Genomic DNA, 21,797 nt, shown 5'->3' with positions numbered 1-21,797 from the left:
GTTGCATGGCATGGCAAGCCTCATCCTCAGTATAGTAGGATGTTATATATCTACTGAAAGTCCAGTGATTATGTCTAAGTTTGCATGTTTACTTATATTACTAACAAATGCAACCTTTATACAAATCTTTATCCTTTTTGTGACGTCTCCTTAAGTTACAAATCTTCAGGATCCCAGGACTTCAGGATCAGGGTTGGAAAACAAATGGGCCTGAGGACAATCTTTTTGCTTTTGATTCATCTCTCAAACCTTTGGGTAAAATCTATTGGTGGGAAAGAACACTTCAGTTAACAAGGATTTTCTTAGTTTGTGTATTGAGATGGAAACTTTTTCTTGGACTAGAATCCTTTAGCCAGCATTAGAGTAACTTTTACCACACAAATGGATATTAGCCACCTTAATGTCCCTGAATAATTTTGAGTCACACCCTGATTGTTAAAAATAATACTTTTGCAGGGGCCAAAATACATTAGAATTATAATAAAATTAGCTTCATACTTTCAGCAAAAAAAATGGGGAGAAAACAAATCTGGAGGGATTTTCACTTTTTCCTACCTGCTTTCTCAGTTGTTTTTATATGGATCTAGCTCATCTGGACTAGTGTGATATGTGAATGGCAAATTCCAGAAGGCTTGCAAAGGTCGCCAAAGGTGAAGAATGCTGGGAGCGGCAGTTCACCAACTTGAAAAGGCCTGCATTATTCTCTGGCTCTACTTTTTTTTTTTTAATTTCCAAAGTGGACTAGAGTACTTGGTTAGAGAGCTTCAGGATTTCCTTCATCTCCAGATAACATGTCCATTGCCTGAGCCTACTTGTGGATTATGGGTAAGTCAGAGAAGTCACGTTTTGAAATACAGGTCCCATAATCCTTCTGTCAGTGATCCCTGGGATTTCTGGTTTGTGCTGTGCCAACCTCCTTTTGTTTTGTTTTACACCAATGAGACAACTGGAAGTGAGCGATATCTGCCCCTAGAAAGGGAAATTCACTCCTTTATTATGGAGAAAAGGTGTCTCCACTGAAACTTTCCCACCAATCCTTGTTTCCACAACAAGCCAAATTTTCCAAAATCCAGTTACCACAGAGAAGGAAAGTGAAGTGAAACCTGAATAGGGGCACAGACAGCAAAACAAACTCTATTTTGTTCCTAACTTGGGAACGGCGTGTTACTCGTTTGGCGCAATTACAATTTTCAACCTGAAAACCATACATAGCTTTTTCACAAATCGAAGGCACCATAGAAATAGCCTGGCCTTTTTTTAGCCCACCTGGCCTCCGATTGTACAGCTGTCTGCGAGTTCTAATTGGTTTGCCTTTTACAATCTCCTTCCCGCTGATTGGTGAAAACGCGCTGGCGTTTTTCTGCCCGCGGGGAGGCGGAGCTCTGGCATTCCCTGTCCTGTTTCCACTCTGGTCCGACATCAGAGTATATAAACCCCGGCTGCGGCGGCTTCACATTCATTCTCCGGAGCTCTCCTTTTGAACTGTTTTGTTCTGTGAGGTTGAAGCAATGTCTGGGCGCGGAAAGGGAGGCAAAGGTTTGGGGAAAGGAGGCGCCAAGAGGCACCGGAAGGTCCTTCGCGACAACATCCAGGGCATCACCAAGCCGGCCATCCGCCGCCTGGCTCGCCGTGGGGGAGTGAAGCGCATTTCGGGCTTGATCTATGAAGAAACCCGCGGCGTGTTGAAGGTCTTTCTGGAGAATGTGATCCGCGATGCGGTCACTTACACGGAGCACGCCAAGAGGAAGACTGTCACCGCCATGGACGTCGTTTACGCCCTGAAGCGCCAGGGCCGCACTCTGTATGGTTTTGGAGGCTAAAATACTTTCCTCTATTGTAAACAACTCAAAAGGCCCTTTTCAGGGCCACCCACCTTTTCCTTAGAAAGAGCTGTTGTCCGTGCCGTTTGTATCAATGCAGTTTTATTACTCGTGTTCCTTTTAAAAATTTGAGTTCATTTAATTAATGCTACATCTGTAAATTTTCTTGGGTGAATCTACACTGGAAATAATGTAGTGTGTCACCACCTTAATGGTATGGAATCACGAGTTGTTGCTTGGGGATTCACCAGTTTGCTTTATTATTACCCAAAAACACACCCAAAGCAGCTAAGGCTAAAGACCTAAAATTACAAATATTCTGAACACAAAGCCTAGAGCAATGGAAGTTAAAAGTACTGTCAAATCACTAATTCTACAGTGTAGGTGCTGAATCCACCCTTACAGAGGTAAAGTAAAAACTGCCGCCATTTTTAGATCCATTCAAAAAGGTATCTGGTTCTGGTTGCTGCATAAAGAATAGCAGGACTTTCTTAGCCTTTCTAAAGTTATTTCCTCCTCAGTATTTATATTCTATTTTGTTCAGAAAATAGATAAATGCTTTCATGGCCGGAATCACTGATCACTGGGTTGCTGTGAGTTTTCCAGGCTGTATGGCCAGAAGCATTCTCTCCTGACGTTTCGCCCACATCTATGGCAGGCATTCTCAGAGGTTGTGAGGTCTGTTGGAAACTAGGCAAGTGTTTATATATCTGTGGAATAATGTCCAGGGTGAGAGAAAGAACTCTTGTCTGTTGGAGGCAAATGTTTCAATTGGCCACCTTGATTAGAACTGAATAGTTTTTCAGCTTCAAGGTCTAGTTGCTTACTGCCTGGAGGAAACTATACATAAAGGGAATCACTGACCGCATAGGGAAACTGATGAAGAAACACAACCTACAAACTATCTACAGACCCACTAAGAAATTCCAACAAATGATCCTCTCACCTCTGCAGGAGTCTACCGTATCCCATGCAGCTGTGGACAAGTCTAAATAGGGACCACCAAACACAACATTGCCTCCCCTCTAAAAATATCAAGGAACATGAAAGGCACTCACACAGCCCTATATCCCAGAATATCAAGGCAAAAAATCTCACATTATCTGAGTGTGGACTCAGATAACCCTCACAAATTGTGGGATTTTCTGCCTTGATATTCTGGGATATAGGGCTGTGTGGCACTGCAGACTAATTCAGCCTTAGCAGAGCACTTGATGAACCAACCTAGACACAACATATTATTTGAGAACACGGAAATGTTGGACTCTCACAACTACGTCAGACGACACAGAGAAGCAATTAAAATCCACAAGCGTGAGGACAATTTCAACAGAAAGGAGGAAGCCATGAAAATGAATAAATTCTGGATGCTAGTATTTAAAAAACTGCAGAATCAGGGCAGTAAATTCAAAACAACACTCTGAAAACGGGAATTCTAGACATGAAACAATCACCTAACACCTCCCAACAAAGGATTCCCCCTAGCAGGAAGTAGTCAGGCTTTGAAGCTGTAAGGCTAATAAATGCTAATCAAGGAGGCCAATTGCAACATTCAGACTTGCCTCAAACAGACAAGACTTCTTTCTCCCGCCCTAGACATTCCAGATGTATAAACCCCACTTGCCTGGTTTCCAACAGACCTCACAAACCTCTGAGGATGCCTGCCATAGATGTGGGCGAAACGTCTGGAGAGAATGTTTCTGGAACATAGCTAGACATCCCAGAAAACACAGCAACCCCAGATGGAGTAATGTTCAGTTCTTTTCTCGCCATTGCCAGCAGAGAACAAAGAAAGCCAAAGAAAGGGGCGTGGCTTCTATTTACCCGCCAAAAGACTGCAAAGCGCGGCAAATTCAAAAAACGGAAAGGGAAGAGAAAAAAATGTGGCGGCGCCTTTAAGACAAACAACAACTTTACATTTGGGGATATCAATCCATTCGAGTACTTATTAAGACCTCAGGCGATGTCGAGCGCAACCAAACATATTTATATAGTTTTGAAAATGTAAGGCCAAGAAAGATGCCAACCATCACCCTTGTCCTCAACTTCTTAAAAGGCTGCAGGTGATATTAGTCATTTAGATCTCCACAGTGGTCAGTATCAATGTGTGAGCACAATACATCTTCTTATCAGAGGATCAAAACTCTCAAGAAGGTGCCTTTTATTAAAAGGGCGAATTAATATACGCAGTGCGGTATGGAGACATTTACTGTCTTTGTTAGTATAGCTGTAAAACAGGTTGCTGCATCGAACATAACGTGCCGCAAGGTGGCAGCAGAGAACAAAGGATGAAAAAAAAAAGAACCCCGTCCATCCACGTTCCTCTTTAAAGTCTTTAGGTGCATCAGGCATAGGAAAACTTGAGCCCTGCGGGTGTTTTGGACTTTAGTTTAAGAAGAAAGAATGTACGAATGTCAAGGAACGTGAAAGGGGCGGAGCCATGACTGGCACGCACTGAAACCAGCTCAAATTGACCAATCAGGGCGCCGCATCGCGCTGTATATAATAGTAGAGGCTGAGAAGGGGGCGGAGCTACTCTTGGCGCGCGCGGAAAAATACTTTGGATAGACCAATCAGGGCGCTACTCCGTCGGTATAAATACCAGGCGGCGCAGCGCTGAGCCCTCAAAATAAACTTGACACCGTGATTCATTCTCTTTGCAGGAGAAACTCATCTATTGTGACCGCCATGTCCGAGACTGCTCCCGAGGCTCCGGCGGAGGCGGCTCCTGCGGCCCCCGCAGCGAAGAAGGCCAAGAAGGCGGCGCCGAAGGCCAAGAAGCCGCGCAAGGCCTCCTCGGGCCCGAGCGTGACGGAGCTGCTGACCGAGGCGGTGGCGGCGTCCAAGGAGCGCAGCGGGGTCTCGCTGGCCGCGCTCAAGAAGGCGCTCTCGGCCGCGGGCTACGACGTGGAGCGGAACAACAGCCGCCTCAAGCTGGGCCTCAAGAGTCTCGTGGCCAAGGGCACGCTGGTCCAGACCAAGGGCACCGGCGCCTCGGGCTCCTTCAAGCTCAACAAGAAGCCTCCCGGGGACAGCAAGGCGGCGGCCAAGAGGAAGGCGCCCGCCAAGAGGCCCAGCGCGGCCGCCAAGAGGCCGGCAGGGGGCGCCCGCAAGAGCCCCAAGAAGCCCAAGGCCGCCGCCGCCGCGCCCAGGAAGAAGAGCCCCAAGAAGACCAAGGCCGCGCCGCCCAGGAAGCCCAAGGCCGCCGCCAAGAAGCCCGCCAAGAGCCCCAAGAAGACCAAGGCCCCCAGCAAGCCCAAGCCGAAGGCCAAGAGCCCCAAAGCCAAGCCCAGGCCGGCCAAGAGCCCCAAGGCCAAGAAGACCAAGGCGGCGCCCAAGAGAAAGTGAGCACACACACACCCCGCCGCCACCCCAACGGCTCTTTTCAGAGCCACCCACACGCTCCACCCGAAAGAGCTGAGACACCCTCCAAGGGCCATGCAGGGAGGCACCATCAAAGCTCTCCCAGCAGATGCCCATACAGCCTCTTTGAAAAACCCCCAAAGCAGGGAGTTTCCACGCCCCTTTTCAGTGCAGCTCTTCTCCACTCAAAAGGCTGCCATGGTTGAGATATAAACCGCCTCGAGTCCCCCCCCCCCCGCAAGGGTGCGAAAGGCAGTATATAAATACAGTAGTCTCACTTATCCAACCCTCGCTTATCCAAACGTTCTGGATTATCCAAGACATTTTTGTAGTCAATGTTTTCAATATATCGTGATATTTTGGTGCTATATTCATAAATACAGTAATTCCTACATATGTGTTGTCGAAGGCTTTCATGGCCAGAATCACAGGGTTGTTGTATGTCTTTCGGGCTGTGTGGCCATGTTCCAGAAGCATTCTCTCCTGACGTTTCGCCCACATCTATGGCAGGCATCCTCAGAGGTTGTGAGGTATACCTCACAACCTCTGAGGATGCCTGCCATAGATGTGGGCGAAACGTCAGGAGAGAATGCTTCTGGAACATGGCCACACAGCCCGAAAGACATACAACAACCCTGTAATTCCTACATAGCATTACTGCACATTGAACTACTTTTTCTGTCAAATGTGTTGTATAACATGTTTTGGTGTTTAATTTGTAAAATCATAGCCTAATTTGATGTTTAATAGGCTTTTCCTTAATGCCTCCTTATTATACAACATATTCGCTTATCCCAACATTCTGCTGGCCCGTTTATGTTGGATAAGTGAGACTACTGTAAGTGAAAACCATAGGAACCTTAAGGATTACTGTGAGTTTTCTAGGCTGTCTGGCCATGTTCCAGAAGCATCCTCTCCTGACGTTTTGCCCATCTATGGCAGGCATCCCCAGAGGTTGTGTGGTCTGTTGGAAAACTATGCAAGTGTGGGTTTATATATCTGTGGAAGGTCCAGGAAAACTCACAGCACAGTAAATCAGTGATGCTGCCCATGAAAGCCTTCAAGTCTTAAGATTTTTTTTTTTAAAAAACACACACACTTGTACATGTAGATATTTAGATACCTCTGGGAAACCTAAATTCCAGTCTGAGGCCCCTTCCACACAGCTGAATAAAATTCCACATTATCTGCTTTGAACTGGGATATATGGCAGTGTGGACTCAAGATTACCCAGTCCAAAAAACAGATATTGTGGGATTTTCTGCCTTTATTTTGTGGGTTATATGGCTGTGTGGAAGGGCCGAGTCACACTCAGCCTCAGAAAGGCACAAAGGCAAGCCAGTTCTGAACCAAAATCAGATATATATATATATATATATATATATATATATATATATATATATATATATATATATATATACATACACACACACACATACATACCATGGTTATTTGTTAGAGTATATATTTTTAGATAATTGTTACTTTTCTGACGAGGGCACTCAAGAGTGCCTTACAAAACCTTAACTGGCCTGCAGGCTCATAAGCAAAGTTGGGCCCTTTGGGTGTTTTGTACTTTAACCCCCATCATTCCTAACAGCCTCAAGACCTTTCCTTTCCCCCCTCAGCCCCTTAAACCTGAGGCTGTTAGGAATGGTGGGAGTTAAAAGTACAAAACACCCGAAGGGCCCAACTTTGATGTAGATAAAAATGGCAGCAAAAACGAGCTCCTTTCAAAATGAAAAGTTGGGTGGCTCTGAAAAGAGCCTTTGGGTCGTTGTGAAAGCGGGGGTGTCTTCACGCCCTCTCCCCGCGGATGCGCCGGGCGAGCTGGATGTCCTTGGGCATGATGGTGACGCGCTTGGCGTGGATGGCGCAGAGGTTGGTGTCCTCGAAGAGCCCCACCAGGTAGGCCTCGCTCGCCTCCTGCAGCGCCATCACGGCCGAGCTCTGGAAGCGCAGGTCCGTCTTGAAGTCCTGCGCGATCTCCCGCACCAGGCGCTGGAAGGGCAGCTTCCGGATCAGCAGCTCCGTCGACTTCTGGTAGCGCCGGATCTCCCGCAGGGCCACGGTGCCCGGGCGGTAGCGGTGAGGCTTCTTCACGCCCCCGGTGGCCGGCGCGCTCTTACGGGCTGCTTTCGTCGCCAGCTGCTTGCGGGGCGCCTTCCCGCCGGTGGACTTGCGAGCCGTCTGCTTGGTCCTGGCCATTTCTCCAAATGAACAGCAGCAAGAACTTCGACAACCTTCTCTTCCTCACTTCACTTCAACACTGACAGTATCTGCGGGCCGCGCTGGGTATTTATAGCCGCTTCTCTTCTTCCTGATTGGCTGAACTTCTCAAATCGACCGTTGGGGATTTTCGAACTTCCCGCGTTCTGTCATGATTGGCTCACTGACGCTAAACTCTTTCTCATTGGTTACTGGTGCTCCCCCCGCCCACGGTCTGCCTTTGTTCTCTGGTCTGAGGGATTATCTCTCCTAGCAACAGCCTTCCCTGACGACATCTGCTGCTTCCATTCTCTGGCAAAGATACTACCCAGGAAATTTGAATTTAGAAGTTTACGGTAAAGAACACAAGGGGCATACTGGAATCAGAAGTATTTAAAGGCATAGCCCTGTTTACAGGAACCTTGAGTGGAAAAAAAAATATTGAATTCATTGGTTTGCTGTGAGTTTTCTGAGCTGCATGGCCATGTCCCAGAAACATTCTCTCCTGACGTTTCGGACACATCTATGGGTGGCATCCAGAGGTGTGACCTCACAACCTCTGAGGATGCCTGCCATAGATGTGGGTGAAACGTCAGGAGAGAATGCTTCTGGAATATGGCCATACGGCCCGGAAAGCTCACAGCAACCTGAGGTAGCGATTGTGGCCATGAAAGCCTTCGACAACACATTGAATACATTTCTCACAAGTAGATTCTGAACCAAGCAAAGGTTCCTCTTCTGGAAGGAGTTTTATCTTTATGCCCCACTAAAACAATACAAGTGATACAGTTGCATGGGGACTTAATCGCCTTTTCCTGCTGCATCTGCCTCAAAGATAATGAAACCAGCCAGGGCAAGTCACAGAAATATCGCCTTCTGGGTGTAAGGTAAAGATAAAGGTTTTCCCCTGACATTAAGTCTAGTCGTGTCTGACTCTGGGGGCTGATGCTCATCTCCATTTCTAAGCCAAAGAGCCAGTGTTGTCCATAAATGCCTCCAAGGTCATGTGGCCAGCATGACTACATGGAGTGCCGTTACCTTCCCGCCAGAGCGGTACCTATTGATCTACTCACATTTGCATGTTTTCAAACTGCTAGGTTGGCAGAAGCTGGGGCTAACAGCAGGGGTTCACCCAACTCCCCGGATTGGAACCGCCGACCTTTCGGTCAGCAAGTTCAGCAGCTGAGCAGTTTAACTCTCTGTGCCACTGAGGGCTCTACTTGGCTATTGGGGTGGAAGGGATCACAACCTGTTAGAATCAGAAATCCTGTCGGGGTAGCTGAGTTTGAGAGGAGCGTTCCTTGAATTTATTTGCTGCTTTAAGCCGGCAAAGATACAAGTAACAATGTTTGCTTACTTATAATTTCATGCATTTGGCAAATTTGCATATAGGCAAATTTCTTTTGTCAGGATAAACATCAAAACATTTATAGAGAGTTTGTTTATTAAACTTATAAACTTTAACTGTTTCTTCATAAACTATGTTACTCTATGCAGTTCTCTTTAATAAGAGTTTACTTTCAAAGCAAACACAAGCCTCAACAGTTCCTAGCTTCTAACATTAGCTTCAGCACTCAAGCTGACTCAAGGCTCAAAAGACTGTCGTCCCTTTTGAAAACTGAACATTCTAAACGGTCACTGATCAAGTCACATGGTCCGCAGCCCCTCCCACTGCTTTATTACAAAGAGACAACACAACCACAAAACCAAATAAGACAAATACTTTGGGATACATAACAACATAATTTAAAACAGACAAACATCAAATTGAGGAGGCTTGAGAAGATTATCTCCAACACTGGCTGATGGCTATGGGATCTGGGGATTTGTAATCTGGTAATAAGACACCAGCACTTTTTGGCAGAGAACTGAGGGCCTTATAAAACTAAAACTCCAGGGAATCTGTAGCATTGGACATGGCAGTAAAAATGACACCAAACTGCATCAATTCTACAGTGTAGATGTACCTGGGTTTCGTTGCAAATACTCAAAGTCTAGTGGAATCTCTTTCTCTGGAAGTTTTTAAACAGAGGCTGGATGGCCATCTGTTGGGAGTGGCTTGATTGTATTTTTCTGCATGGCAGAATGGGGTTGGGCTACTCCAGGCATGGGCAAACTTGGGTCCTCCAGGTGTTTTGGACTTCAACAACCACAATTCCTCACAGCCTCAGGCCCCTTCCTTTTCCTTAAGCGGCTGAGGGGGAAAAGGAAAGGGCCTGAGGCTGTTCTTGTTTTCCTACTGAATTCAGTATTTCTCACTCGCTGGGCATTTATTTCCTAAGGACTAAAGGAATTGTAGTCACATGAAAAAAATAAATTTTGGCGGCTAAATCCTTTTGGTCTCTTCCAGCTCTAGGATTAATGTTCAAGCACTCACCAGAGCTTCTATGATCTGGTGCCAGCAGGATATTAAAGTGGTCTTAGAGATGGTGTAAGTCCAAAACAGCTTGAAGGTGTGCAATACAAATTTCAGTTGTACTTTACTTACTTAGGCGATCCCACGTAATTTGAGGATGATGGTTTTCCATCTCTGGTGTCTCGGGGGTGGGTTCTTAGGTGGTTGATCTGCATGTTCTCCCGCAATGAGGACATCAGTTTCCAGGTGGAAGGCGGTCTCGGTCAGGGTTGGCTTGATACTCCTTCCTCTTGGCACGTTTCTCCCTTAAGCCCTCCATTCGTGCCTCTTAAATCCGCAGCACTGCTGGTCACAGCTGACCACCAGTTAGAGCGCTCAAGGGCCAGGGCTTCCCAGTTCTCAGTGTCTACGCCACAGTTTTTAAGGTTGGCTTTAAGCCCATCTTTAAATCTCTTTTCCTGCCCACCAACATTACATTTCCAATTCTTGAGTTCGGAGTAGAGTAGCTGCTTTGGGAGACGGTGATCGGGCATTCGGACAATGTGGCCAGCCCAGCAGAGTTGATGGCATAGGAACATCGCTTCAGTGCTGGTGGTCTTTGCTTCCTCAAGCACACTGACATTTGTCCGCCTGTCTTCCCAAGAGATTTGCAGGATTTTTCTGAAGCAACGCTGATGGAAACGCTCCAGGAGTTGGGTGTGATGTCTGTAGACCGTCCACGTTTCGCAGGCGTAGAGCAGGGTTGGGAGGGGAATGGCTTTGTAAACAAACACCTTGGTATCTCTATGGATGTCTCGATCATCAAACACTCTGCTTCATATGGAAAAATGCTGCACTCGCAGAGCTCAGGTGGTGTTGTATTTCAATGTCAAGGTTGGCTTTTGTGGAGAGGTGGCTGCCAAGGTAGCGGAAATTGTCAACGTTTTCTAATGTGACGCCATTAAGCTGTATTCCTGGCATTGCAGAGGGATTAGCTGGTGCCTGTTGGAAGAGCACTTTGATTTTCTTGATGTTCAATGAGAGGCCAAACTTCTCATATGCTTCTGCAAATGTGTTTAGAGTGGCTTTTAGGTCTTCTGAGTGCGCAGACTACGTTGTCATCAGCATATTGGAGTTCTATAATAGATGTGGTGACCTTGGTTTTGGCTTTCAGTCTGCTGAGGTTAAAAAGCTTGCCATCTGTCTGATAGATGATTTCCACTCTGGTGGGAAGCTTCCCATCAACAAGGTGAAGTATCATAACGATGAAGATGGAAAATAAGGTAGGGGCAATAACACATCCCTGCTTGTATTTGAGAAAAAAACCCACAACACTATTATCTTGAATTAGTATTCAAAGACATTGCTGTATTGGTCTATCAGCATACTAAGGAATCTTGTAATTCCTTGAGGCAAACTGGGTAGACCATTTCTTTCTAAAAGCAATTTTGAAATAAGCAAACATAAAAAGACTTCCTACAAAAGATAAAACATCAGTTCCTGAATATACTATAGCTATCAACTATTAAAAGCAAAGGGAGAAAGCGGAGTCTTGCAGTACACAATGTATGGGCATTCCCATAGTACATTATAATTTCTAGTCTTAAATTAATCCTCCTGTACTCTTCAAAACAAGAAACAATCCACACAAAACGATTCTTTTTTAAGTGATGAGGAAAGAAACTCCCATGACAGCTCTTTTCTTGCAGAAGTTGGTGGCCCTGAAAAGGGCCTTTGAGTTTTGTTGAGAAGCACAGCACAAGCCTTTCAGCCTCCAAAGCCATACAGAGTGCGGCCCTGGCGCTTCAGGGCATAGACCACATCCATGGCGGTGACGGTCTTCCTCTTGGCATGTTCAGTGTAAGTCACAGCATCTCGGATCACGTTCTCCAAGAAGACCTTCAACACGCCCCGAGTTTCCTCATAGATCAAGCCCGAAATACGTTTGACGCCTCCGCGGCGAGCCAAGCGACGGATGGCCGGCTTTGTGATGCCTTGGATGTTATCCCGGAGGACTTTGCGGTGCCTCTTGGCTCCTCCTTTCCCCAGACCTTTCCCTCCCTTTCCGCGACCAGACATCTTTCCTCTCACAACACTTCCCTTCACGAAGAAGAAATACTCTGGAGTGCAGCACGGCAGCCTTTATATAGTCTGGGATCCGACCTGAGTGAAAGCATCCAGTGTTCTCGCCGCTTGGAAGCCTGTCCAATGAACGAGTTGAATGGAATTTTAAACTGACCAATCAAGAAGCGTCAGGCCTCTCTCGCATTTTGGCGCCCTTTCTGCTTCTCAATAAGCGTCGCCCTATAACTGTTTGGCTTTATTTATAGACTAGAAAATATTTTTTATATATTCATGGCAACCACTCTCCTTTCGACTTTTTTTTGTTTAAAGCAATATCACAGCGTGAGACCTAGTATGTTACATGCTCCCTACACCTTGTCTGGAGCTTGCAACAAGCTGGAGTCAGACTTAGTTTACATCTGCACTGAGGAATTAAGGCAGTTTAAAAACATTTTAACATGGATCAAGGCCATACAATCCTCGGAGTTCTAGTTTAGTGAAGTGCTAGCACTCTTTTGGCAGAGAAGACCTTGTAAAACTACAGTGGTCATAATTTCATAGCATAGCATTCAAGTGTTGTCAAACTACATTAATTTTCCAGATTTAATCTTAGAGGTAGGTAATAGCAAATCTCTGAATAAATCTTGCTAAGAAAGTCATATGTTAGATTGAATAAAACAATTAACTTGAAGGCACATTGCAACATGATACAAGTTGTTCTATATCCTATGCATAGGGAGAACTATCTGCTGGACTCCAAATGTTTCTGTATCCTTAAATAACATTACACTAACTGAGGCCTATTTGTACTATAGGTAGTGCTCAAAATTAATTTACTTTGCTAATACTTTGCAGTATTTCAATTGGCTTTCATTACTGCTGTTTAGGGAAAACTAGGTAACCGATGATGTTTTCTTTAATGGGGCTACAGACCTGCTTTAGTATATGATTCTTGCAGCAGAAATTTGTGATGGTGGTTAAAAAGTTTCCATTAACACACAACTGATATGTTTTAAAGAAATTTACTTTCTCATTTATTTGCTACTTGCACTTTGTTAGGAACACAAATTAAAAGATGGAAGCTGTGTTAGTCTGCTGCAGTAAAGAAGAAAAGAAAAGAAAGGTCCATGTAGTATCTTAAAACAAGTGCTAAAGACTAATAATTGCATCATGGTATCAAGGTATAGATTTTATACAATAAATAATAGTAATATATATTATAATAGATTTTACACAAGTGTGTTAGCTGACTAAAGGGCATCATGGTGTACCGGTCTGATTGCTGGATTAGGAACAGAGAGCGGGGTTCAAATCCCAACTTCCCATAGAAACCTATTGGGTGACTTTAAGCAAATCACACTCTCTCAGTCTCAGGGGAAGGCAAAGAAAAATCCTTTCTGAACAAACCTTGCCTGGAAAATCCTTTGATAGGTCATATTAGGATCGCCATATATTCGGAAATAACTTGAAGGCACACAGCAACAGATATGTCTTGGTTTCTAAGATGCTGAAGACTGTTGCTAGAATAAAAGTCGCATTTATCTTTGCAAGTTTCTTTACTTTCCAGGGAATAGGTGCATTTAAACAAAAATGAGTGGATTGCTGTGAGCTTTCTAGGCTGTATGGCCATGTTCCAGCAGCATTCTCTGCTGATGTTTCACCCACATCTATGGCAGGCATCCTCAGAGGTTGTGAGGTCTGTTTGAAACTAGGCAATTGGGGTTGATATATCTGTGGAATATATCTGGAAAGTGAAGGTTGGGGGAAAGAACTCTTTGTTTGAGGCAAGTGCGAATGTTGCAGTTTGGCCGGCTTGATTAACATTGAATGGCATCGCAGCTTCAAAACCTGGCTGCTTCCTGCCTGGGGGGCCATGTAGTAACTTAAAACTTTTTTGGAAGGTGTTAGCTGGCCCTGATTGTTTCCTATTTGGAATTCCCATTTTTGGATGTTGTTCTTTATTTGCTGTCCTGATTTTAGAGTTTTTTTAAAAAATACTGGCAGCCAAATTTTGTTCATTTTTCAGTTTCCTCTTAAAAGCAGTCTTGAAGAGATTGAGGAATAGTTTGTGAGGAATGAGGAAGAAAAAAACCAGGCTGAACTTAGAAAATAGCATTAAAAAAGCCAAAAACCGGTTCCAAGCAAGAGCCTGGAAGGTAAGACAATGGAGGCTGGTTGAGAGGATTAAATGAAGCATACTAGACTCCAACTATATAAATATACCCTTATAAATAAACTCTGGGGGTGTGCCTACACTGTAGAATTAATGCAGTTTGACACTTTAAACTGCCATTGCTTAATGCAATTGAATGTGCAACTTGTAGTTTTAAGGTCTTAAGCCTTCTCTGCTAGTGCTGGTGCCTCCCCAAACTACAGCTGCTATGATTACAAAGCACTGAAGTACGTCAATCAAACCAGGAAACAATCAGAGCCAGTTAACATCTCCCAACAAAGGATTCCCCCAGGCAGGAAGCTGCAGGGCCATTCAATGCTAATCAAGCTGGCCAACTGCAACATCCACACTTGCCTCCAACAGACAAGAGTTCTTTCACCCACCCTGTACCTTTGATACTTATATAAACCTCACTTTCCTAGTTTCCAACAGACCTCACAACTCGAGGATGCCTGCCATAGATGTGGTCAAAACGTCAGGAGAGAATGCTTCTAGAACATGGCCATACAGCCCAGAAAACTCACAGCAACCCAAGATGTAGACTTCTTGCAATCTTCCCTAAATTCTATAAAAGCTTCAGTTGTATTAATTCAGAAATCTTTTCTGGCACCTCCTTAAGTAACCTCAGTTCTTTTGGTGAAAGTGTGGGCGGCCCTGATAAGGGCCTTTGAGTTGATTTAGATGTCTTTCCTAAACTTAGCCGCCAAATCCGTACAGAGTGCGGCCCTGGCGCTTCAGGGCATAGACCACATCCATGGCGGTGACGGTCTTCCTCTTGGCGTGTTCGGTGTAAGTCACAGCATCGCGGATCACATTCTCCAGGAAGACCTTCAGGACGCCCCGGGTTTCCTCGTAGATCAAGCCCGAAATACGCTTGACACCTCCGCGGCGAGCCAAGCGGCGAATGGCTGGCTTGGTGATGCCTTGGATGTTATCCCGGAGGACTTTGCGGTGCCTCTTGGCTCCTCCTTTCCCGAGACCCTTTCCGCCTTTCCCGCGACCAGACATGACAGCAAGTAAACTACCTCTCTCCTCCAGAAACAAAGAACTAGTGAAAGCAGCGGCGGATACGCGGGCTTATATAGGAATGTACCCGACCTGAGTGAAAACTTCACAGTCAGAGTTGCGCTCTCTTCTGCCCCGCCCCGCTTCTGCTTTGTTCGCCGCACCAGTTTCTCCACCAATCAGCGGCTTGGAGTTTGGTAACTGACTAATCAGGTGCATCTATGCTTGGGAAAATTCCGTCTAGGGGAAAAAACAACTCAAGCTGAAATAGACGTTTTACCTTTACCTTTATTTCTTGGCTAAGAAAGTCCTATGATATTAATGGATCGCCTTATATCGACAAGTAACATTAAGGCACACACATTGACCAATCACTGCTTAGCAGTGGAAAATTCTTTTTGAATAATCCTTGCTCTCCCAGCCAATCAGAAGAGGAGGAGGTAGCTATAAATAATATTGTCCAATCCCTGTTTAGCCCGGGAAATTCTATTTTAAAATCCTGCAGCTCTCAGCCAACCAGAAGAGGGATAGAGGCTATAAATTCCCATCAGCGTCTTGCGAGAGTTCATTTACTTTTAAACTCGTGGCTTTGGATCTTTAGTTGTCTGTCTCCAAAGAGAGGATGGCAAGAACCAAGCAGACGGCTCGCAAGTCCACCGGCGGGAAGGCGCCTCGCAAGCAGCTGGCGACGAAAGCAGCCCGTAAGAGCGCGCCGGCCACTGGGGGCGTGAAGAAGCCTCACCGCTACCGCCCGGGCACCGTGGCCCTGCGGGAGATCCGGCGCTACCAGAAGTCGACGGAGCTGCTGATCCGGAAGCTGCCCTTCCAGCGCCTGGTGCGGGAGATCGCGCAGGACTTCAAGACGGACCTGCGCTTCCAGAGCTCGGCCGTGATGGCGCTGCAGGAGGCGAGCGAGGCCTACCTGGTGGGGCTCTTCGAGGACACCAACCTCTGCGCCATCCACGCCAAGCGCGTCACCATCATGCCCAAGGACATCCAGCTCGCCCGGCGCATCCGCGGGGAGAGGGCTTGAGACCGCAAGGTTATGCCGCTCCACCCCCCCCCCTTTCACAACGACCCAAAGGCTCTTTTCAGGGCCAGCACAACGTCCAAAAGAGCTGGGACACCCAATCCGTGTCTGAAGGTGCGTCTGGGTTTTACTACATTGAAATCAGTTAATAGATCCTTGTTGTGTGCCTTCAAGTACACCTATACTATGTTGCCCAGTGTTTCCCATTGTCCTATGAACGTTTGAACCGTGATCTCAGGTCCTAGGGTGCATCTACAGTGCACTTCTATAGTTAATTTCTTGACTCGGCTAACGTGACATAGCACTTGAGTATCAGATTAGGGATGCATGTCCCTGTAGAATTAATGCAGCTGGACATCTTGTCACCTATGCCATCAGTTGGAGGCCCCCTCCCTCCATCACCAGCTGATGCTATGGGGCCAATATATAATAATATAATGTATACGTATACATATAATATTAATAACACGATGTAATACAATATAATACTAATAATACAATATAATTATTATATATTACATGTAATATTAGTAATAATAATAGTAATAATAATACAGTATAGCAGTAGTAGTAGTAGGCGAAGTGTGTTAAAGCACTGAGCTGCCGAACTTGCAGACCAAAAGGTAACAGGTTCAAACCCTGGGAGTGGCGTGAGTGGCTGCTGTTAGCTCCAGCTTCTGCCAACCTAGCAGTTCAAAAACATGCCAATGTGAGTAGATCAATAGGTACCGCTCCGGCGGGAAGGTAACGGCGCTCTATGCAGTCGTGCCGGCTACATGACCTTGGAGATGTCTACAGACAACATCGGCTCTTCGGCTTAGAAATGGAGATGAGCACCAACCCCGAGTCAGACACGACTGGACTTAACACCAGGGGAAACCTTTACCTTTATAGCAGTATAGTTCAATACAGTAATATATAATGCTAATATTGTGCTGTGCTAATAATATATTGTATGTACATACAATTTGTAAGCCACTCTTGAGTCCCCTTCAGGGTGTGAAAGGCGGGATATAAATGTAGTAAATAAATAAATCGTAGGACTACGATGTACAGGATTCCCAGGACAGCTCAAGCAATGTCACTAAATCCCTCTTAACGTCAGTTAAGAAAATTAAGTACCGAGTTCAGGCTCGTGATTATCGATCACTTGATTTCAATAGGTTTTGTTTACTTTCCACCTTCTCACGCCAAGGTTCAGCAAACATTTGGAAATAAATTGATATAAGAGGAATTATGAATCTAAAGGCCCATCTACACTGCCGTATCATCCAGTTTCTGAATCCCAATGATCTGCTTTGAACTTGGTATGACAGTGTGGAGACAACATATAACCCAGTTCAAAGCAGATAAAACCAGACAATCTGGATTTAGAAACTGGATTATATGGCAGTGTCGATCCAGCCTATATTGAACAAGGGATGCAGGCACTGGGTTACTGTGACTTCCAGTAGCATTCTTTCCTGGCGTTTCGCCTGCATCTGTAGCAAGAATCTTGAGGTTTGTTCAGAGGTCTGATAGACACTACTTCTCTAGGAAATGGGCTATTGCCAAAAATCCTTCCGGTGTCCAAAACATGACAAAAGCTCTTTGTGCTCAGTAGCCAAACACAAAGGTCTTGTTTTGGACACCAGATGAGCCATCTTCCGTCACCATTTGCACCTGGGACTTGGGAGTGTCTCAGCTCTTTCGGGTGGAGCGTGTGGGTGGCTCTGAAAAGAGCCGTTGGGGTGGCGGCGGGGTGTGTGTGTGCTCACTTTCTCTTGGGCGCCGCCTTGGTCTTCTTGGCCTTGGGGCTCTTGGCCGGCCTGGGCTTGGCTTTGGGGCTCTTGGCCTTCGGCTTGGGCTTGCTGGGGGCCTTGGTCTTCTTGGGGCTCTTGGCGGGCTTCTTGGCGGCGGCCTTGGACTTCCTGGCCGGCGCGGCCTTGGTCTTCTTGGGGCTCTTCTTCCTGGGCGCGGCGGCGGCGGCCTTGGGCTTCTTGGGGCTCTTGCGGGCGCCCCCTGCCGGCCTCTTGGCGGCCGCGCTGGGCCTCTTGGCGGGCGCCTTCCTCTTGGCCGCCGCCTTGCTGTCCCCGGGAGGCTTCTTGTTGAGCTTGAAGGAGCCCGAGGCGCCGGTGCCCTTGGTCTGGACCAGCGTGCCCTTGGCCACGAGGCTCTTGAGGCCCAGCTTGAGGCGGCTGTTGTTCCGCTCCACGTCGTAGCCCGCGGCCGAGAGCGCCTTCTTGAGCGCGGCCAGCGAGACCCCGCTGCGCTCCTTGGACGCCGCCACCGCCTCGGTCAGCAGCTCCGTCACGCTCGGGCCCGAGGAGGCCTTGCGCGGCTTCTTGGCCTTCGGCGCCGCCTTCTTGGCCTTCTTCGCTGCGGGGGCCGCAGGAGCCGCCTCCGCCGGAGCCTCGGGAGCCGTCTCGGACATGGCGGTCACAATAGATGAGTTTCTCCTGCAAAGAGAATGAATCACGGTGTCAAGTTTATTTTGAGGGCTCAGCGCTGCGCCGCCTGGTATTTATAAGAACACATCGGCTCCCTGATTGGCCCATTCAAAGCTCGTTCCGCGCGCGCCAATCTTAGCCCCGCCCCCTTCTCTAGCCTCTCTTATTATTTATTGCGCGGAGCAACGCCCTGATTGGTCCATTTGAGCAGGTTTCGGCGCGCGCCAGCCGTGGCTCCGCCCTCTTCCCCTAGTCCTCGACATTCTTACAATGTCTTGTGAAAGGCTTTCATGACCAGAATCACTGGGTTGCTGTGAATTTTCCAGGCTGTACGGCCATGTTCCAGAAGCATTCTCTTCTGACGTTTTGTCCACATCTATGGCAGGTGGTCAGAGGTTGTGAGGTCTAGGCAAGTGGAAGATCTCTGTGGAATGCCCAGGGTGGGAGAAAGAATTATTGTCTGCTTGAGGCAAGTGTGAATGTTGCCATTGGCCAGCTCGTTTAGCATTGAATAGCCCTGCAGCTTCAGAACCTAGCTGCTTCCTACCTGGGGGAATCCTTTGTTGGGAGGTGTTAGCTGGCCCTTATTGTGTCCTGTCTTGCATTACCCTGTTTTCAGATTGTTGTTCTTTATTTACTGTCCAGATTTTTGACTTTTTAAAAATACTGTTAGCCTGATTTTGTTCAATTTCGTGGCTTCCTCTTTTCTATTGAAACTGTCCACATGGTTGTGGATTTCAATGGCTTCTCTGTGTAATCTGATACAGATAAAAATATTTTTAAAGGGTACATTTGTTGTCGACTGCGCTTTAGGGGATCGGGCCCTTAAGGAGGGTCCCAATCCGGTCCTGAGAGAACGGACCTTGGCGGAGCCAATAGGAAAATATGAGCCGCTATACAACCTGAAGCCGAAATGAAGAAGGTCCGCCAAAGTTGAAGGAAAATCCGCCAAGGAGTCTTTATTGAGCGATTCAGCTGAAAAGGACTCTAGTAGTGATCATTCAGTCTACTAGGGTACCATATAACCAAAATAAAGCCATATTTATACAATGTTTCAGTCTGACAGCCCCTTGAATTTCCCGCCCCACTCCCCTGCCCATCTGATCGCGGATAGGCTAGAGTGTTGAACGAGGCGGGCTTTCGTTTCCCGCCTTGCTCTGCTGGCCCAATAGGGAGCTGCTTTTTGTCCCCACTCGGGCCAATCAGAGAGGAGAAGGCGGGAGTTATTGAAACAATGAAGTGACTGAGCAGGAAGGATCTGATTAATTCCTGCCCGGCCGAATTCTAAAGGGATTAATGACAGCAATCAAGGGTTCCTGTCACGTACACAGATTTCAGATATGCCTTGGGGTGTCAGAGGTGGAAGTAGGGATGGGTGGTGATGGGCTCAGCAGGGCGCCTTCCTGAGGTGTCCTGGATTTCCTTTTGAAGGAGATATGACAATGTTTGCCTTGAGGGCGAATCACCTTTAGGTCAAATACTCCGAATTCAGCGACTCAAGCCCTATATTGTCCATGCAATCTGAATTTGATTGGGTTAAGCGGCAGCGGATTAACCTTTTGTTTTTGGGAAGGTAAGCCTGGGTCATAGAAAATGGGGCAGGTTCTGGGGTTCAAGTTGAGTTCGAAATATTCCCTATTTGATTTCATGACTTGGCAATTATATGAAATAAAATGAAAAATAAAATAAAGTTGGAATATAAACCCAGCTGGGAAAAGTACATATTTTCCGGGGATCCCAAAGAGTACAAATACATATAGGCAGATAGATAGATTTCAAGGAAGTAAGGGAGAATCCATAGAGGTGGGTTACATTGCATAAAGGGGAATCATGAATGATATAAACAATTTGAAAACATTTGATAAGAACGAAGTTCACAACATCTGGGGAACCCAATATGGAAATTCATAAAAGTGGAGTTTTAGCAGCATGATTTCACAATTCATGAAGTTAGCCCAACGATTAGAAATTCATACAACAGTGATTCATGAGGGTGTCCAGGTACATAGAATATGAAAATTCACGGATACATTGGGAAAAGAGTTCATCTGTGGTGGAAGGAATTCATAGAAATAGCATGGGGAAGAGGTACATGTGGGTTGCAGTCTTTGGAAGTATAGGATTTCATAAGTTCAGGGGTAGGTCCGGGGAAGGGTGTTCTTCTCATTCATAAAATTATGAAGGTGTAAATGAAACGTGGAGGGCGCCCGACCAGGCGCCCTCCTGGCAGCTGTAGAGAGGGTGAAGGTCCTTGGAGAACTATGTCTCCCCAGCGGGAGAGCGATCCCCCATCCCCAGTTCACAGAAAGGGACCAGGGATCTCCTAAAACCATCCCGCGGGTCGCGGGGAGAGGAAAGTCCGGGATAAGGCTGGAAGAGAGCAGTCTGGCTTGAAAGGAGCAGTCGGTTCCGTTTGACAGTCAGCTGATGAGGTGCCGAGAACTGGACCGATTTTGGTTCCGTTGGTGGTCCTTGAGTCAGGAGCCTTAGAAAGGCTTAGGAATCTTTATCAAAGATATGAGCCAATTTGTATCGCCCACCGTATTAACCTATGGCGGGCGAAGCCTCCGCCAGGGTTTAAAGATCGGACGGGTTAGTGAGAGAGAGAGAGAGAGAAATTGCATGCAAAGGAAGGAGTCAGAGAAAGACACAAAATAACCAGATAGAAAGTGTTACTGTTAAAATAAATGCTACTTTTATTGGGGGGTTTGTTACATAGTTCAGGGAAGGGGAAGGTGAAGAAAAAAGATCTTTTAATAATAGTCTGCTGCGGTCCCGCTCCGTTCCTTTTGGTGATGGATCTGTGGAACTCTCCGCTGCGGGTTCAAATCAATTTGAAAGCCGGGGTCACGGTCATCACATTGATGACTGTTAGAGCTCAAACTATTGTGGACCTGAAGGAAGAAATTCCATATATGTTTCTTGGAAACCAGACTCAGTTCAAATTTCTATTTTTTTGTTTTGGCTAATTTGTCTCCCAACCTAATGGATCCAGGGCTGCTTTAAAGTAAGTAAGTAAGTAAAAGTTTATTTGTATACCGCCCTCTCTCCCGAAAGGGACTCAGAGCGGTTTCCAATATAAAATCAGCATAAAACATTGTACAATAAAACACTGAAAACACTTTAAAACTCTATAAGAATTAGAAACAAAAACAAAACATAACAATTGACTAAAACAATCACATAAGCAGAAGGAATATAATCACTCAAATAACATGAATCTGCAAAGAAAGAGGGGGAAAAAAGACCACTGGGATGGAGGAGAGGATGGCCTGGAGGGACCACTAGAACTAAAACGCAATGTGATATTCTAATATGCTTTGGGGCAGAGGAATAAAGTGCAGTGTTTCAAGTCAAAGAGGTGGCCTGT

General features: G+C 46.3%; 5 protein-coding genes and 1 pseudogene across 5 annotated transcripts; 3 read left to right on the top strand and 3 right to left on the bottom strand.

Moving 5' to 3' along the window:
- The first annotated feature begins 1,484 nt into the window (after positions 1-1,484).
- Positions 1,485-2,324, top strand: LOC100559083 (histone H4). The gene has a single exon (XM_003225046.4). It carries the CDS (start codon positions 1,509-1,511, stop codon positions 1,818-1,820), a length of 312 nt encoding a protein of 103 aa, XP_003225094.1. The 5' UTR covers positions 1,485-1,508; the 3' UTR covers positions 1,821-2,324.
- Positions 2,325-4,461: 2,137 nt separating this feature from the next.
- Positions 4,462-5,569, top strand: LOC134292611 (histone H1-like). The gene has a single exon (XM_062958102.1). The coding sequence runs from the start codon at positions 4,509-4,511 to the stop codon at positions 5,166-5,168; it is 660 nt and encodes a 219-aa protein (XP_062814172.1). The 5' UTR covers positions 4,462-4,508; the 3' UTR covers positions 5,169-5,569.
- Positions 5,570-6,631: 1,062 nt separating this feature from the next.
- Positions 6,632-11,883, bottom strand: LOC100558690 (histone H3-like; annotated as a pseudogene).
- Positions 11,884-13,327: 1,444 nt separating this feature from the next.
- Positions 13,328-15,030, bottom strand: LOC100558489 (histone H4). Its single transcript, XM_003225043.4, has one exon. It carries the CDS (start codon positions 14,969-14,971, stop codon positions 14,660-14,662), a length of 312 nt encoding a protein of 103 aa, XP_003225091.1. The 5' UTR covers positions 14,972-15,030; the 3' UTR covers positions 13,328-14,659.
- Positions 15,031-15,208: 178 nt separating this feature from the next.
- Positions 15,209-16,096, top strand: LOC100567871 (histone H3). The gene has a single exon (XM_008117159.3). The coding sequence runs from the start codon at positions 15,591-15,593 to the stop codon at positions 15,999-16,001; it is 411 nt and encodes a 136-aa protein (XP_008115366.1). The 5' UTR covers positions 15,209-15,590; the 3' UTR covers positions 16,002-16,096.
- Positions 16,097-16,664: 568 nt separating this feature from the next.
- LOC100558292 (histone H1-like) lies at positions 16,665-18,519 on the bottom strand. The gene has a single exon (XM_003225042.4). The coding sequence runs from the start codon at positions 18,409-18,411 to the stop codon at positions 17,752-17,754; it is 660 nt and encodes a 219-aa protein (XP_003225090.2). The 5' UTR covers positions 18,412-18,519; the 3' UTR covers positions 16,665-17,751.
- Positions 18,520-21,797: the final 3,278 nt, after the last annotated feature.

This window comes from Anolis carolinensis, chromosome 6 (genome assembly GCF_035594765.1).
Source record: "Anolis carolinensis isolate JA03-04 chromosome 6, rAnoCar3.1.pri, whole genome shotgun sequence".
NCBI lineage: Eukaryota > Metazoa > Chordata > Lepidosauria > Squamata > Dactyloidae > Anolis > Anolis carolinensis.
Note: the sequence above shows the minus strand (reverse complement) of the source record. Positions and strands in the feature narration are given on the sequence as shown.